Genomic DNA, 17,773 nt, shown 5'->3' with positions numbered 1-17,773 from the left:
TATTTTTGTCTTTTTGGTCTTCGACTTACAGCTAGGCTGAAGTTGCAATTCCAGAGTGGAACCCCCCTTTTGAAAAGTCTGGATCTGCCTCTGATAGCTATTACTAAATTGTATAATAATAATAATAGTGATATCATTATTTAGCTACATATTATTGCAACCTCAGAGAAGTGCACACACAACCTTATTAGCTGGTGCATAGACACTATATTCTATGACTATACTATCTAGACTATGGCTGCATGGTGTAATTTGCGTGTCAAGTCAACTCTCCAGTTTCTGCTTATTAGGTTAGGTGATTCAAAGGCTGCAGCACAAGTTGCTGTATAGAGTGTAGACCTTCAGTGCCGGTCACTTTAAAGCTTTATTGAGATACTCTATTAGGTAGTCAACTACTCTAATAGAACAGTCACCGAATGTGCACTATTAAGAATCCTCCACTGTGTATGAAAGCATGTATCTACAGCACCAACCCATGGGCACACTTAACTATGTATAGGCTGTTAGGAATATTTGCAATTTAAATATTACTTGGTTCCTATATATCATGGCTGTCACTGATGTCTACCTACATGTAGCTCTCAATGCAGACCACTTATAGAAAGCATCTCTAGACCAAAAAATTACATGTAAAATACCTATAGCTTTGGGGTGTTCCCCCAGACCCCTACAGCTACCTATACTACTCTTGTAATGGTACACCCCCTGGCCTTGTCAAACCCTAGATCTGCCCTCAGTAGTAGCAGGGGTGTACGCAGGAATTTTGAAAGGGGGTTTCCACTACAGCTAAGTGACTGTTATATTAGAGTAGTTTATATTGCCTGACTGCTTTATTATAATTGAGAATAATGCCATAAGTGTTGTTATCAGGTGGGAAACTATTATTTAACTAAGATATCAGTAAGTTTAAAAGTCCTGTTCCATGATAGATTTTAAATTCTGGAAGCCTGACGTTTCAATTTCTTAATGTTTCAAGTAGTGTGTAAAATCCAAAGGGGTTTCCTGACACCCCTGGAAACCCCCCTCAGTACGCCCCTGAGCAGCCATCTGTTTTGCAAATTGAATGGATATACTCTCATTCAATGTGATTTGGTAATCTAAATGGTGACCATGTAGCTAGCTATCTACAGTTTTTGTTGTAGATACTACTTAGCTGGATAGCACCTTTTCATATACTGAAAATAGCACATTTTACTAACCAGCATTTTAAGACATGGTCGTACAATATGGCCAGGACTTTTAAATGGGTGGTTTCCCTACATGGGTCTGCCCCAGCCACCGAGAAACCATGAACATTAGCTATAACAGCTCAAAACTCAGCATGTAATACCATTTTTATATATGAATTGATATATTTAATGTGATAGTAAAACTACATAACCCATCTAGTGGGACTATATAATTATGTATGCTAAGAATTAGCAATCATACTATTATTGTGACTTCTATCAAGGATGCATCTTGTGCACCCAAATATCAATGCACAAGCTCACTCTGTTAATTCCTATGATCAGAAAAACCACAGTATAAAGGTAAGCTCACACTCAGTTTTAGCTGAATGGCCTACATTTTACATCTCTTTGGCAGCGGTATATCTAGACTGTCTAGTTTAACAGAGGGCAGCAAGATATAACTTGCCTGCTTACAATGGCAGCCCAATCTAGAGGGTACTCCATGACTGCTTAATTAGAGTACTTGACTGTTCATTAGTCTTGCATACAAATACAGCACCTCTGGTATGAGCACCACAATTCTTTGGTTCAGTGGATCCAGGACTCCTGCTATATATTTTAATATAGATAAGACTGCTGTTAGAATGACTGTTTATAGTATCTCAATCTTTCAATACTAAGAGGGCTTTCTAGATCCTTAGGAATGGATTTCATATAAATTAGTGTTGTACTGCATGTTGCTAATTTCTGGAGCTTTGTGCTGCCAAGTTATTAAATGGTGTGTATATTTAGCCATCTAAATTTCAAGTGGGAATTTCTGAAATCCTTGGAAACCCCCTGCCTATACACCCTGCATGAATTAAGACAGCAATAATATAAGCTGCCAAAATAGCTGCATTACCTGTTTAGCCAATAGCATGCTATCACAGCTACAGATATGTGTATTTAGCTACTGTGGTGAGATTCATCAAACGCTCCAGAGTTCTTCTTATACATCCAGGTTTTAGGTAAAATTTGGGGGATTGGCAAGAGAACTACAAAATATATCAGTATAATAATTTCACTACAAGGAGGACTGAGACTCTAGGACTTTAGGACTGAACTGTCACTACAGTCTACAGTTCTAGAGATGTACATGACTTAGCCAACCAATAAAAGTATAATATTATGAGGAGCACAAGCTGGTAAAGCCCATTCAATGCAGGTTTGTCTGTGGCTGTGACAGTTCAACTTCAATTGGATCCCACATCAATACCAGTAAATCTTTGCAGAGTTCTCATCCTATTTTGGGTTCCTCAATCAACTACTCTTCTTCCCCAAGTTACAGTCAAGTAACATGTCAGGTACTTGGTATTGCAGTCCAAATTGAACCAGCAATGATATCTCCACTACTATAGTACAAGTGCCTTTACAGCTACAGTCATGCTACTCTTACGAAAAAAATTATTTTGGTGGGGCAAGCTTGAGGTAATAGGGTAGTGAGGGTAGCATACTGATACAGAGTTTGCTTTTCCACACCGAATGGCGGCTAGCAATCTATACATGTTACAGTCATATGGGTTCCCAGAGTATCCTCTTTTAAACCCTGATTGGGCTATTTTCCAGCCTTCTAAAATGTTTTTCACGGTTTTTACCTCGACATTGTTGACTTTCTACTGCTACATATCAAAACATTATACAAATTAAATGAAATCAACAAAATATCTGAATTAGCTACCTAAGAATTAGCTATGCATTTAATGCATGGATGTTTTCACCTCCGTGTGTTAATGTAGTCTCCAATCAGACAATATTATAGCTGGAATTGACTTCCACCATCTATCTAAGTAGTTGAGCCTTCCTCAGAGATCAAAACTAAACCACTGCTATCATCCTATCTATAGTGTTTGCTTCTCTACAGCATTGCAACATTACCAGCATGTTTCAAGAGAAGTTAAGCTGAGTATATATACATACTATCATAAATCAGTAGTGCTGGCTATAGGCTTCAAGAGCATATGTAACTGTAGCTTGGGAATGTCTTGTTAGGAACCATCTTCTTTTCTAACTGTCAAAGCTACGTATTTATTGTTCTGACAATATTAACCAGGTATTGTATACAAATTGAAAGCATGGCAATTTGATTTAAATTTGGTCAGAAGAAGTGGGATACAACAGAGAAACAGTATTGGGTTTGTCCAAAAACCTGCCCATGGTGGTCATCTTAAAACTCAAGCAACAGCTTAGCTATATACATACATAATTTATTAATACCATTGCATATGAAATCAATTACAGCACAACAAAGGAAAATACAACTGCATGTTATAGCTACAAGTGTAAAGGCCGGAGTATACATGTGAAATTCAGAAATAATACAACAAATTGATCAATCTTTATTTGGCCTTATAAAGTTAATACACAAGTCAATCAGCTCAAAAAAAGTGAGAAATCCAGCTCCAGTAAACAGTCCAATGTAACCACCAAAGTCTACTAGAAACTGTTCAGTGCTGTACTCCAGCCCCTCCTCCATTGTGGTGGTGGTTAGGCTGTCAAAGTAAATCGATACCCGAGCAATATTTTTAGACAAGAATGATTCTGTGAAGTTCCTGTTCAAATATTCTTCTTCTGTCCCATTTTCATCCACTGTAGTACTAACCAGAAAGTCAGGCGCACCAACAGCTGAGGTGGTTGTGTTTAAAATGGAAGCAAAATGAGTTGCTGGAAATGTTGCATAAGACAGTGTTTTGGTGTAAAGGGAGTACTCACATGCAAGTGGACAATGACACTGTTTCATATCATACAATTTTAAGGCATTATACTGGCAGAAATCACTTAACATGCAAACCTTGGCAGGACCAGGCAAGTACTCTGGCTTACAGTTACACATGTTCACAACAAAATTGGTGACACACTCAGCAAGACATGATTCTTGTCCATAAGTCTTAAAATATTTCAAGTTGATATTATCTTCACATTGTCCACCCTGTGAAGTAGTTGACAATTTGTAATTGACTGTGTTTAGTGCAACCCTTGTTAGTTGACCAGTAGGGATTGAGAAACTACCAACAGCGTCGTAATACGGGAAATGATCAGGATGATGAATGAAGATGTTAAACCCAATTGAGTCACTTTCCACTAAAAAATATTCATATTCCTCAGCATTTAAAACCAGTGATAATCCAGCTCTGCGACCACGCCCAATGAGCCTACTCTCACCAGTGTTGAAAGTGTAGCAGTTTCCATTAATACTAGATGTCTTTGTGAAGTTAGCTCTGCCACACAACTGACCATCAAGTTGGCAATTAATCAGCATATTCTCCAATTGATGACCAGAATGGTTTAAGAACAATGGAGAGTTTCGTATACCAAATACATCTGCATGCTCATCAAAATAAGCGTCAATATCAATAGTAGTTTTAAGCCAAGGGTCATCCGAGATCAGATTAAAGAAAGTAGTTAAGTCATTCAAGTCAAGATTAGTTTCACTGGCAACTGATCTCCTGTACATGTTTACGTTGCAAATTGTAATTGCTGGAAGCTGAAGGGATTTATGAGAGCACTGCTTTGAAAATAAAACGGTTTTCATTTCAGTGTACTGTGCCGTAACAAAATAAATAGCTGCCAGCATGATGAACAGTGACAAGTGTAATGCAATGATCCAGTAGGTTAGTCGTGCCCATGATCGTCTGTTGCCAGCTATGTGTGGCAGACCATGAAATGATGTGTTGGAGAAGAAAGTAAACAATGTTCTCCAAACTTTCACTTTGCAAGAACTAGCTAATTCTTTTTCGCTGTCACTCAAGGGGACATCATTGAGCAGATCACGACTACAATTTATGCTGTGACAACGTTTTCCTGATGCTATAATGGTTTTCTCATCTTGCCGGGCATCTTCACAGATACTACTCCACTCACTGACACTGTCTCCTTGACGGAAATGAATAGGTGTGGGTTTAATGGGTGAACATTTCACAAGCGTATCTGAGTTGTAGTGTTTAGTACCAGCAACAGCTCCATCTTCAGTTGCTGTAGTAACCCATTCTAAATCTACACTTTTATCGGTCATGGCTAATAGGCAAACAGAAATAATATATATATATAGCTATAATCTCAGGCTGCTGGCTTATATAATTTAAACTCTTTATCTATTGCCCTATACATTGTGCATGCATGTGTAATAACTGGATTGATCAATCATTGATTCATTGCAGCAACCATCAAATCAGTATATAGTCAATAACATGTTTTCATACATGCCCACCTATTCAGGTTAGTATAGTTATACTAACTATACTGAGCTTTACTACATTCTTCGGTCAGAAAATGTTAGCTATCACATTCACTTACATTAGACCACTCCAAATATAGTTTCTCTGTTTCCCATCTGCCATCTGCCACCCGCATCTGGTTATTGTCAGCCCTAAAGATTCTGTTTTTCTTGCATACCATAGCTGCAAGCTCAGTAAAAGCGATCTTTTAATAGTGTCAGTTCATACGTCAAGGTGCTATCAAGTCAGCACAAATTCATGTTTGTGTTATTTTTAAGGAAGTACAAGCTCAAGCATGCATTTATGCAGCTTTTATAGTTGTAGCTACCAGGATAATAATGGCTTGAAAAGCTGTCAATCTAATAATGGATGGACCATCCACCCACGTGCAAGTCCAGGACGGGAACTGAGAATTTATTTGAAGTTCATCCCAGCCCACCCATGTCACCATTTGTTTTCAATTGCATCACTGCAGACCATTGAAATGACACCACTAAGTAAATTTCTAATGCAAGTTGTATTGGAGCTATAATTCAGCCATCTCTAGTAAGGCCACTCCAAGTCATACCTTAGTTTCTGGTCACTCCCAAGCCTACAAATGGATGCGGGTGGGCGGATGATCAGGACTTCAGGACTATAGACTCTACTGTGACAATATACTGTATGGTATTATTATTTGCTCAATTTAGCAAATTCATGTTGATTTTGTTTTTAGTCAAACTTAACCAACAACATAAGTAGTTGTGCTTCGGCAAAAAAATGCACTAGGAAAGTTGTTGATGGATCATGGCTAGCTATACACTGATGTATAGCATTTAAGTATATTTATTTATTTATTTAGAATATACTATAGGAGATGTTTTGTTCATGTAGCTACTTATGCTTTCCAAGTGAAATAAATGTCTCATTAGCTATGTCAGGAAAATATTACTATGACTTATAGCTAAGTTGTTCAAATGATCATGATCCAAAATGAAATTTAACTTCTATTTTCACATCAGAAATTCTTCATTCAAATGTGAAGTCTTAGCCCACTAGCTATGTGTTTCCAGCCTTCTATTCAGTAAACCTTGAGAAAAGTAACTGTCAAAGTTTTGAGTCATTGAGTGCTCCAGACTAGTGTTTTTTAGTGATCATCTGGGAATGTTTAAACTATAAGTAAAAGTTAATAATAGTGGAGGGAGAGTGTCTAACACTGCATAGGCCTGTAAAAAATGATCCTGAGAAATTCAAAGGGATTCCTTCAGATGTGTAAAATGTTCACACAGGCAAAACAAGGTAATGTGATGATTGCACACTGAGAGAACAAAGAAATGTGATGATTGAAACAATCTTCACCTATGGAGAATACTACAAATTACAGAGTTTTACAGAAAGAATCCCTTTGAATTTCTCAGGATCATTTTTTACAGGCCTATGCAGTGTTAGACACTCTCCCTCCACTATTATTAACTCTTGCTATAAGGGTTTCTACTTGCCAATCTAATTTTAGTTTTGGAAAAGTTTAAGTTTAAGCTCACCGAATGTTGCCAGCTTTCCATACCCCTGCAGTGTTCAGTGATAAGGAATTTGAAGTTACTAGACTAATCATTAGAGGACTACATTTGAATTATAAAGTTAAAGCTATGGCCCATCTGCATGGGCTAGTAGTTAATGCTACTGAAATTACTTTGGTTACAAAAGTATTAGTAACAGTTATAATCTGAACAGCTATATAATCAAGGACAAAACTAGCTATAGTTAGAAACATTTTATTAGTGTCGCATATATACCTAATATTAGAGTTAAGAGTAGTGTGACTGCTCTATTGGAATCCCTGACTGCTCTATTAGAGTATCTTGATCTTTTGCAGTAAAAAATAAGTGTCTTGCTGGGTCACATGCACTTAAGCACCTGTAATATTAATAATAGCATAAACGAGGGTTCCAGGTTTACCATGCGGGCGGGTGACCAGAAACTAAGGTTTGACTTGGTGTGGTCTAAAGCATATTCTATATAGGTGTGGATGAGAATAGACAATTGATTGCTATAGCTAGTGCTGATTTTATAAGCATCAACAGCAGTGGCTGGATGTTTTTACCTTCATTTTGTCTTGAAGCATGGGTAGTAGCAGGAAAACCTCACGGATCATGCACTAGTTATAGCTAGATGCTGCATGGTCACCATTACCACATATACTGTTCAGTGTTTTTCACAGTTTAAACTGTTTCTTACACATTAACAGAGTTTATCGCAACCAGAATGGTGCCAGTCTATTCCACCTAACTAGCTATATAGGTAGCTGCATACAAGAACATGTCACACCACTTTATTTTACCACACCACAGGTATTGCCACACCACTGAACTGTAGCCACTGCATACTGGGGTCATGCAATGAATGGAACCGATTACCTAATGAAGTAGTGTCCACAAACTCAGAAGTATTGGAAACTTGAGAAAAGTAGACACTACCGCGACTTTGCAGCTCAGCCGGTGACCTCGACAGTTAGCCCGTTTAGCTATATCTACATATTTCGGGAGGCATAACTATACTTTAATGGTCTCACTTATGCTGCTACGCTGTCACACTACTTCACTGATCCACTCCCTCTTCTTCTACCTTCTTTGTATTGAAGTGTGAACTTGATTGAGTGTGATAGACGACCGAGGACGTCATACTTATAAGCTTCCACCGCCAGTAATTTTCCGTGAATTTTTGTAAATTCAGCTGGTGGACGCTTAGTTTTTTTATTCCCGAGGCGTAAGGAATGTAGTTTTAGTGTAGTGCGCCCTTTTGCTCGTCTCAGCCATCCCATGCAGTATATACTAACCAGACCCCCGGACCAGACCGAGAGCCAGACCCAGTCACCCTATTTCTCACGCACGGCGCTTATCGATAGGAAATTATAAGCGCCTGTCAATTAAATATATCTGTGGTGATAATAATAAGTGTCACCTGACTCTTTCCAAACTGTGTGTAGGATGTCCCAATGAGGAAAAGTTGCCTGGGACTAAGACTCAATTATTAAGGATGCCGAGATCAAGCTGCCATATATACTTACTAGCTGGCACTGACTATCACAAGGAGCTATCATAGCTATTTTATTGCTACAGCTACTTGTGGTAGTCAATGCTATGTAGGCTGTGTGACTCCTCAGGCAGTTTTCATTAGACCAGTGGCGAAGGAAGTAGTTGATATGAAGAGGGGCTGACCATGCAGGGGCGAAAACGAACTCAGGCACTACATTGTCTCTGGTTTGGTAAGGTGAGACCAAAAAAAAGAAAGGTCACAACCAGCTGACAATAGCTGCCCACCTCACCAGCTACGAATTTATACTGATAAACTACATAAAAATCCTTACATAGCTCGCTACACACTGCTCTATAATACTGTGATTGCTTTATTAGAATGACTGCTCTATTGGAGTATCTCGATCTTGATCTCGGTTTTCAGCCCCACTCCAAGAACGATAATTTCGCGTGATATCATGTTGCCCCTAGTGGGCTTTACTAATTAACAATAATAATAATAATAATAATCATTCTGTTAGCCCCTCCTCAGCAGACCGAGCCTCCCCCCCCCCCCTTTCCGCCGCCTATGCATTAGACTGCATGTAGCTAAGTCACCTGGTTTAATTTTTTTCTCAGGAGTCTTATTTAGTGTTACATTTCAGGTTTTTGCAGGTCCCTAGTGGAGTAACACTTACAAACCAGCTCACACAGTTATATGTAGTCGTTTACAGTTTGCACTTGGCTAAAGTTGTGTCCTCCAAATTCCATAAATCAGTTGTTGTACAGTTTTACATTAGCCTCAGAATACATGCAACTATAGCTATATATGCTACCCAAAACTGATCTCATGAATTTGGCCCCTCTTAGGGTTTATATATCATTCTGGTATTACGTAGGAGAGCCTGTGATAGCACTTTTGTTGCACAGTAGCTAAGTCCTGTAAGAAGTTATCTAGCAGTAACCAAGTCCTGTAAGAAATTATCTATGCTTTCTCCAGCTAGCAGCCATAAGTAGTGCCATTTTTTATCACAACAATTGACAATTGTGCCAGCTTTATCCTTTATGCTCCTAGCTTTGATTATAGTAATAGAGTAATAGCAAGAGTAGATCTATTATTTATTCTTGGTAATAGTAAAGGCTTTACAGTGCAACACAATAGGGTACAATGGCGGATCCAGGATGGGGCATTTGGGGCAAATGCCCCCCCCACCTTGTAGAGTAGCCATAGCTAGCTAGTAGTACAGTTTTGATTAAAATACTGAACTTTATGTTAGGTCAAGGTCAATAACTCGTGAAAATATGCACATAACATTAATTTATTGTTACAAATTCACAGCGAATTAGTCAAACTAGCCATAAAATTGTCAGTCAGCACCTTCATACGTACTAAGCGCCTCTAAAAATAATTATCGTCTTGTTGCCTTTAAAGACATTAATGACCTTTTAAACAGCTTTTAAGACTTCACAACCATCTGCAAAGGCCAAAATGGCAAAGTCAACACTGAGATACTACTAAGAGGTGATTTTTTGCTGCTTCAAAAATGCAGCAATTAACAAGAGAATCTGGGTCTCCCCAACCACTTACCACTTAACCTGTTTGTGCCCCTCCCCTTGCCAGCTGCTGGATCCGCCTCTGGGGTACTATTACAGTATTAATTATTAGTTACTTAAGTTACACTGATGGTCTACTAGCAACCTGTGCTAGCAGCCAAGTACAAAACAAAGTGTACATTAGTTAACTATTTGTATTAAAATTAGGGGTAGTAGCAATATTACAACAATTATAGCAAGGGCAGCGGAAGTGATATGTACATGACTTGTTAGGGTTAAAGTGTTCAGCAAAATGGTTCCAGAGGTGATCGTAACTCAGTGACTTGATTGTGTTGAGGTGTAGATCAATGTTGATTGGGGGGAGAGCATTCCAAAGTCTAGGGAGTCGATTAAAATAAAAATTACAAGTTTTATTGTTGTGTGAGTAATTGTGTAACAATTTGTGGGTTGTAGCTGATCTAGTCCTGCTGGTGCTAAAAGATACATAGTTGAAGATATTAAAGTGGAGATTTGGCTGCTTCAAAGATTTCACAAAGAAGAGAATATCATAAAAATCAAGCATATACATCAAAGGAAGGAGTTTTAGTTTAAGTAAACGAAATTTGTAATCTAAAGTGTAATCATTTAGAATATATTTAGAGGCTCGCCTTTGTACTCTCTCAAGTATAGTAGTGTCTTTTATTAGATGTGGATTCCATAATTGTGAACTATAAGTAAGTTGTGAGCGGACAAGTGCTAAATATAGAGATCTTCTAGCTTCCACTGGCCCAGATCCACCAAATGTTCGTCTCAAGAGTGCCAGTGATCTATATGCCTTGCCATTGACCTGTAGTTAAAGCTAAGAAACACACATTTTGAAATTCCAAAATAGAGTTCATTAGTAATACTCCAGTTGAAGAAGTCCAAATCCTTCTGTAAGTACCCCTCTGGACTAAACGCCTGTAGCATAAACTATCTGGAACCATTTCAAAGAAATTACTTCCATTGACCAATTTAAGAACCAACTCATCTACAATCAATGAACCTGTAATTTATAAGAAATTGTATTGATTCTCCCCCTCCCCTTGTATAAAGTCTTTGTGAAGTTGACACAGTAATGATAAATACTTTGATATAATGAAGTCATTACTGGCTTACTGTCTTCACAAGCAGTTTCAATAAATGACACAGTATGTATTGTGAGCCACATACTATATTGTCAAGTATATTCAGGATAAAGGTCAGGACATGATATTGCATGGATGAAGAAATGTGTAACTTAGTTAACATTTTATTGTTCCATTTCACATTTAAGCTGTAAAACAAATCAACAACATAAAGGAGCTTGTATAGACTCCTAGCTATATTTGCAACACCATACATACTCCATTATTTATGATACACTTGTTTTTAAATCTCCTAGGCAAAGTAAGCAAGTTCTGTGAATTATCAAGACACACAGTAGTTATGTGGCCAAGAATTCTGATGCACCACTTTGTGAGTATATTTACAGCCAGAAGAAAGAAACAGATTCTCACTGGTTATCGAATCCTCCATCCAAGCTCCACCTTCTCATGATGGATTCTTGAACAGCTGACTTTCCCCACTGTAAACACATTATGGGATAGTGACACCTTCCTTCCTATACAAAAGAAAGTGGTTGATATGATATACTGTGTGTTGTGTGTGTGTGTGTGTGTGTGTGTGTGTGTGTGTGTGTGTGTGTGTGTGTGTGTGTGTGTGTGTGTGTGTGTGTGTGTGTGTGTGTGTGTGTGTGTGTGTGTGTGTGTGTGTGTGTGTGTGTGTGTGTGTGTGTGTGTGTGTGTGTGTGTGTGTGTGTGTGCATGTGTAACAAGCAGACAATGAAAGCACCCCTGCATGGGTTCTGTTAATGTGTACAGTGGAGACACTAGCTATACATATACAATTATTTTGTTTGCCCTCTTTACACTTGTATGGATAAACTGGAGTATGTGATCATGTTTACAATGATGAAGTGGTACCTGCAGTGTATACATTTACCTATACACTGCACTAATCAAAAGTAATACAACTAGAACTCAACACATATAATTTGATTGTGAAAGAAAGGTAGGCTGCAGGGTAAGTGCTGATATAGAGTTTTTATGGGTTATTCAGTGTAAATAATACTGCATGGTGATATTGGGCATGTTTGTTTATACCAAGTCTGCAGAGAGGACTTCCAGGACACCCAAACTGTATTAGCAAGTGCAACTGCAAACATCACAACACTTTAACATTAATAAGGGAGATGGTGTCATTTCGAAGGAGGATAATGTCTTAACAATGTATGCTACATGTCCAACATAAGGGAGAAATGCTAGTATATACCATGCTAAATGTATATCACATCTGCATATTGACTACATGTCAGTTTAAGGTCAAAGTAAGGCCAACTGGCCAAGGCCAGGTGTAGCAGATTGAGACATGCTACATTTATAATATTGGAGTATTCTACAGTGCAAGCAAGTAGAAGACACCAATCCTATACTGACTATCAAAATATTGAAATAAGAAGTAACGTAACATGTCTGATCAATGAATCTTCACCTGACCTTAACCTTACTTTGACCTGACACTTTTTATCACATGCACACACACACATGTCAGCAGATGTAATCATGCTTGCCTCACTACATCAGAGAAGAGTCATTTATGACATCATAATGACCTTTACCACCAAACTTAAACTTTGCAATCATCTTAAGACAATCATTAATTTTTTTTACCAAGTATGTGTGGTTGAAGAGGAATGGTTTTACAGGTCACTTAGCTACTGAAGACTATACAGCAAGGCACTGACACAGATTTCCCATATACCCACTTCACTACAGAATTACTGGCCAACTTATTTAAAATACTGTAATAACAAAGGTATTAGCTAATTTTATCCCTGCAACCTAGGAAACCCAATATATATTATTAATGCAGAAAGGGTTTAATTTATGGTTGTTTTCGTCATAAAAAACAGTTTTGCCTGTCATACTACTATCACAGTGATCTTTCTGAGTTGTGCCCAGAATTTTAAGTTAAATATTTTTTGTTTGTTTTCATGGTGTGCCAACTACCTAAATGTTTACTTGTACATACCTCATAACCACTAACAACCTATATGCCAAATCACCATGGCAACTAGTACCTACTTACCTATAGACTACCTGTCTAACAAGGAAACATTCATTTTATGTAACTAGGTGCATGCATGGCTTTGATGTAATGCATCACGTAGCATAAAGTGATGTGTGCCAGCTGCACTCAGGCTACTAAATTTACACGTGGTCAAGCGGGTACTGTGACATATGCATGTCCATGGATACATTTTATAATAGCTAGCTATTGCCTAATCCCTAACACAATGAAAAAAGTATGTGTGATATATGGAAATCACCATGCCTATATGTTATGGCACCAACTCCTTGTGTGGTGAAGTACATAAGTTAGATGTGTAACATGTTGGTGATATGGCACGTACCTTATAATTGGGTATGCACTAGATTGTTTTCCCCTACATGTGTACTGATGCCATAACATACATGAGGAGTGTAACCATGGTGAAAATGATATGCAACAAATGTAAAAAATAGTCCCTAAGTCACTCTACTTATCCACTAATATATTTTACAGCACTTAATTGTTAACACACTACTAAAGTGTATATATATATCATAGCAAGTATTTTGCCGGCACTGTGCAAAGTCCTTGCACATGCTAACTCTGCTACATACAGTAGTTTTACATTTCAATGCTGACTTCTGGCTACATTGTTTCTGCTACTTAGCTACCCAGAGACAAATTAAGGGAATAAATCTTTTACACATACGTAGCTGTAGTGTTAACTATAATAGTATACAACTAGTACACAACTGCATGTGCTTATGTAGTGGGGAAGTACTATATAAAGCTAACTGGCTGATACAATAACAATTAAGGTATGTGGTATATACTTAGTCTAGCTAAAAGTCTTTTCGCTACTATTTCAGCTGAATTGGAGACCTCTAATTGTTAACCATATCTGCGCTGTTGATTTACTGAGAATATTACTATTAGCTATAGGCAAAATCATGCAGTTCATAGCATGATGTTTCATGATCACATCAGGGGTATCATTCTACTTTCTTTGTCAAGATTGCCATACAATACTATTTACATGTGAATCGATGTGATCTGGTATACAATACCCTATAAAGAATGGGAAATTTGTCAATGATGTTCACCAAATCTACATCCCATCAAGATTTCCTGTTATGGTTTTGTGCATGGTCCACATGTGGGATGATGTTTTTACAGTTTACAACTGAGCTCAATAATCACACTTAAGCACTATGAAACCACAATTAATCACAATTAATCAAACAGCCATATGTTTACATTATCACTGCTTGTAATTTTATTACGTAGTATGGTTGCTACAGTAATAGACTGGTGTATTGATGACACAGTGCAGTCACAACCATGTGGTCACTGTGAGTATAACATAGTATAAAAAGACCTGAGCCTTCTCTGTAGTACTGCAGATACCACTAGCTGGTATTGATAAACAGTACTGTGACTTTGTCATTCAAGTCAACTGCTGGCTAACAAAATGATCAAAATTGCTGTGGTACTTGGTACCTTGTTTATTGCACTTGCTCAATCGGGATCACAGTTTGACTCAAGTAAGTTGTTTTTGCAAATTTGGTGTATTATGTGATGGATTCATTTATTGTTCAGCTACAAGAGTTGCTGAGACATTGAATTTAGCATTCAGGACACTGTCTGGAGATGTTGTTGGGGATGAGAATGTACTTTTTGGGGCTGAGAAAAAGTTCTCTGAAGGGGAATGCTGCAGTGATACAACAGCTTTTGGTGGCCACCCAGATCAGATAGATCTAGTAATAGCTTTGGATGAGTCCGGAAGTGTTGGCCTTAGCAACTTCAATATAATGAAAACTTTTATAAAAGATATTGTTTCTCATTTTGTTGTTTCATACAGTGCAACAAGGGTAGCATTAGTAACTTGGTCCACCAGTGTGACTTTGGAATTTGATTTCAATGAATACATCAACAATAATGGAGTCAAAAATGGTGTTGATGGTGTTACATACAATGGAGGATGGACTGCGACAGGTGATGCTCTTAACTTCATCCGAAACAATTTGTTTTCTCAGTCATCAACAAGTGCCAAGAAAGTGTTATTCATTATTACTGATGGCAGATCAAACAGACAAACACATAACCCAATCACTGAAGCACAACTTTTGAAGAACAGTGGAGTAGAGATATTTGCGTTTGGCATTGGCGGAAACATTCAAGATTCTGAGCTCACTGCTCTTGCCTCAATGCCAACTAATGACCACAAATTCAGAGTGGAGACATTTAGTGATGTGTCAGTTCTTAGCCATCTAATAGGAAGTAAGTTAAACTATATAGTTTTCATAATTCCTGCAAATATTTTTAAATATGTCAGTAGTTTCCAAATGTTACTTTGACAACAGTCATTTTGTTCTGCCACAGGTACTGGCTGTACAAACAATGCTGTAGTGTATGATGCATGTGCCAGGAGGTGCATGTGCAATAATGGCAAACTGACTGACTGCAAACGAGTCAGGAAGAACTTCTTAGACATGACTGATCTGGAACGCTGTCGCTACATCCGAGCAGTGAGAAGAGCATCCACTGTTCAGCCATTCAAGAATGAATATGACCGACTTATTGCTATCCATGAGCAACTCTTCTTTTCTGGAATCCACGGTGGTCCTACTACTGACTTTGTACCTTGGCATCGTTGGTTTATTCTGGCTTATGAGAATATACTGAGGAAAGTTGACTGTCGTGTCACAGTACCTTACTGGGATTGGAGTTTGGATGCTGATAGTCCATTCACATCAGATGTGTGGAACACTGACTTGTGTAAATACACTGGTCTTGGTGGCAATGGAAGCCCCAGTGGTAGTTGTGTTAATACAGGACCTTTTGCTACTCCAGGATGGAGACTGACACCTTCCGCACAAAATGGCTGTTTACGGCGTAGCCATAGTGAAGCAGTACCTGACTGTACAGCTGTACAAGATGTATTAGATACCACAACAGCAGAATTCAGTGATTTTCATATTGGCTTGGAGGTAGTACTCCACAACACTGTACATGTCAGTATTGGAGGAACAATGGTTACAAGGGAGTCATCAAACGCTCCAGAGTTCTTTTTCCATCATGGCTTCATTGACAAGATTTGGGGAGACTGGCAAGAGAAGGGTCACAGCTACAAAATACATCAGTACTATAATGACGTCACTGCAATGCCTGGCACAGTCTACAGTCCTAGAGATGTACATGATCTGGACAACCAACCTTATTTTGTAAAGGTGCATTATGAAGAACCTGATCAGCCATGTACATTAGCTGGTCGCAAGTTCACTACTGAACAGATTGCAAGTTTATCTGTGTCTGCTCGGCTTCGTTTGGATCCCACTCCAGTACCAGAAATTCCTCGGAAAGCACTCACTCTTTTCCGTGTTCCCCAATCTGTTATCAATAGCCTTCCTGCAGTGACACGTCGATTGTTTGGTGTTGCAGTCCCAGTTGAACCACCACCTACTCAAATAAAACCTGTTGGTCCACCTGGTCCAATTGGCATACCTGGTCCTCCTGGTGTCCCTGGTCCACAACCTGTTCCAATTGGTCCTCCTGGTTTCCCTGGTCCACCAGGAACATGGCCTGTACGCAGAGGACCAGACAATCTCCAACCTCGGCTTGAACGTCGTGCAAACAGTAAACACCACAAGTAATTCTCTATTAACTGGAATTAAATATATATATATATATGCATCATTTATAAAACAGTAATTTTTGTATAGCTATATATGGACTGAAATGCTGAAAAGAAAATTGACCTAGAGCTATATGTTGAGTTTACATTGCTCTTTTTATTTGTAAATTTTCATTTCTATCTACCGATTGTGATTCTTGTTACATTATGTACTGCATTGAGGGAATTATCAAGTGTAGAAATTGTATTACTGTACATATACTCATAGTAGTATCAAGAGTACTCCATTATTTACTCATATAGTAGTATAGTAGTATAGTAGTATGTACAGACCCATAACCAAAAATAGTTATCAATACAAGTAGCTATGTGATAATATAAGGTCAAAGGCTAAGAGACAAGTACAAATACACTTATGAGTGGATGAGCAATCACAAGAGTACTTTAATAAAGTGAAATTGTAGCTACATGATAACCACAATAATAAGTATACCACCATTTTGATAAATTGCTATAAGTAAGACCACTTCACAATGGGAGGAGTGCAAATGTAGAGCTTACAAAAACTAGAATTATTTTTACATTGTACAAGCATCTGCATGTGCAGCTTTTGCTGAAGAATAGCAGCAATGACTAACAATGATACAAAAGCTATGCAATTAAAATTGTTTCTTTTCTAAATACAGCTTCACAAGCAGGGGTATTAAGAAACGTTAAGACTAAGTGTTAAGATTGGGTCAGGAATACTGCCACGTATTGCTTAATAAGGTAAAACATCCTGACAGAGTAAACTAGAGCATCAGCCTATAGCAAAGTAGCATTACCTTCTATATACACATCAAAGAAAAACTTGATATGTAATGGAGTACAGCATGAAGCACATGTACAGATGTAATTGATGTAATACAGTGAGTAATCTATAGCTGTGACCTGGGACAGGTGTACATAACCAATTATTGCATGGCTCTAATTGATCAACTGATGATTTAATTAGCTTAATGTTTATTTTTCAATGTAATTTTATTATATTAAGTGTTTTATCAAATTAATTAATCAAACATG

General features: G+C 38.0%; 2 protein-coding genes across 2 annotated transcripts; one reads left to right on the top strand and one right to left on the bottom strand.

The window, feature by feature from the left end:
- Positions 1–3,540: 3,540 nt before the first annotated feature.
- LOC136237794 (acid-sensing ion channel 1A-like) lies at positions 3,541–8,075 on the bottom strand. The gene is made up of 2 exons (XM_066028002.1): positions 7,971–8,075; positions 3,541–5,222 (listed from the first exon to the last, which is right to left on the bottom strand). The coding sequence occupies exon 2, from the start codon at positions 5,218–5,220 to the stop codon at positions 3,541–3,543; it is 1,680 nt and encodes a 559-aa protein (XP_065884074.1). The 5' UTR covers positions 5,221–5,222; positions 7,971–8,075.
- A 6,405-nt stretch (positions 8,076–14,480) lies between these two features.
- On the top strand, positions 14,481–16,958 carry LOC136239099 (uncharacterized). The gene is made up of 3 exons (XM_066029837.1): positions 14,481–14,621; positions 14,677–15,357; positions 15,460–16,958. Exons 1-3 carry the CDS (start codon positions 14,549–14,551, stop codon positions 16,728–16,730), a joined length of 2,025 nt encoding a protein of 674 aa, XP_065885909.1. The 5' UTR covers positions 14,481–14,548; the 3' UTR covers positions 16,731–16,958.
- The last annotated feature ends 815 nt before the right edge of the window (positions 16,959–17,773 follow it).

Source organism: Dysidea avara, chromosome 11 (genome assembly GCF_963678975.1).
Source record: "Dysidea avara chromosome 11, odDysAvar1.4, whole genome shotgun sequence".
Lineage (NCBI taxonomy): Eukaryota > Metazoa > Porifera > Demospongiae > Dictyoceratida > Dysideidae > Dysidea > Dysidea avara.
The sequence above is the reverse complement of the archived record's forward strand: the minus strand, read 5'-3'. Positions and strand labels throughout refer to the sequence as shown.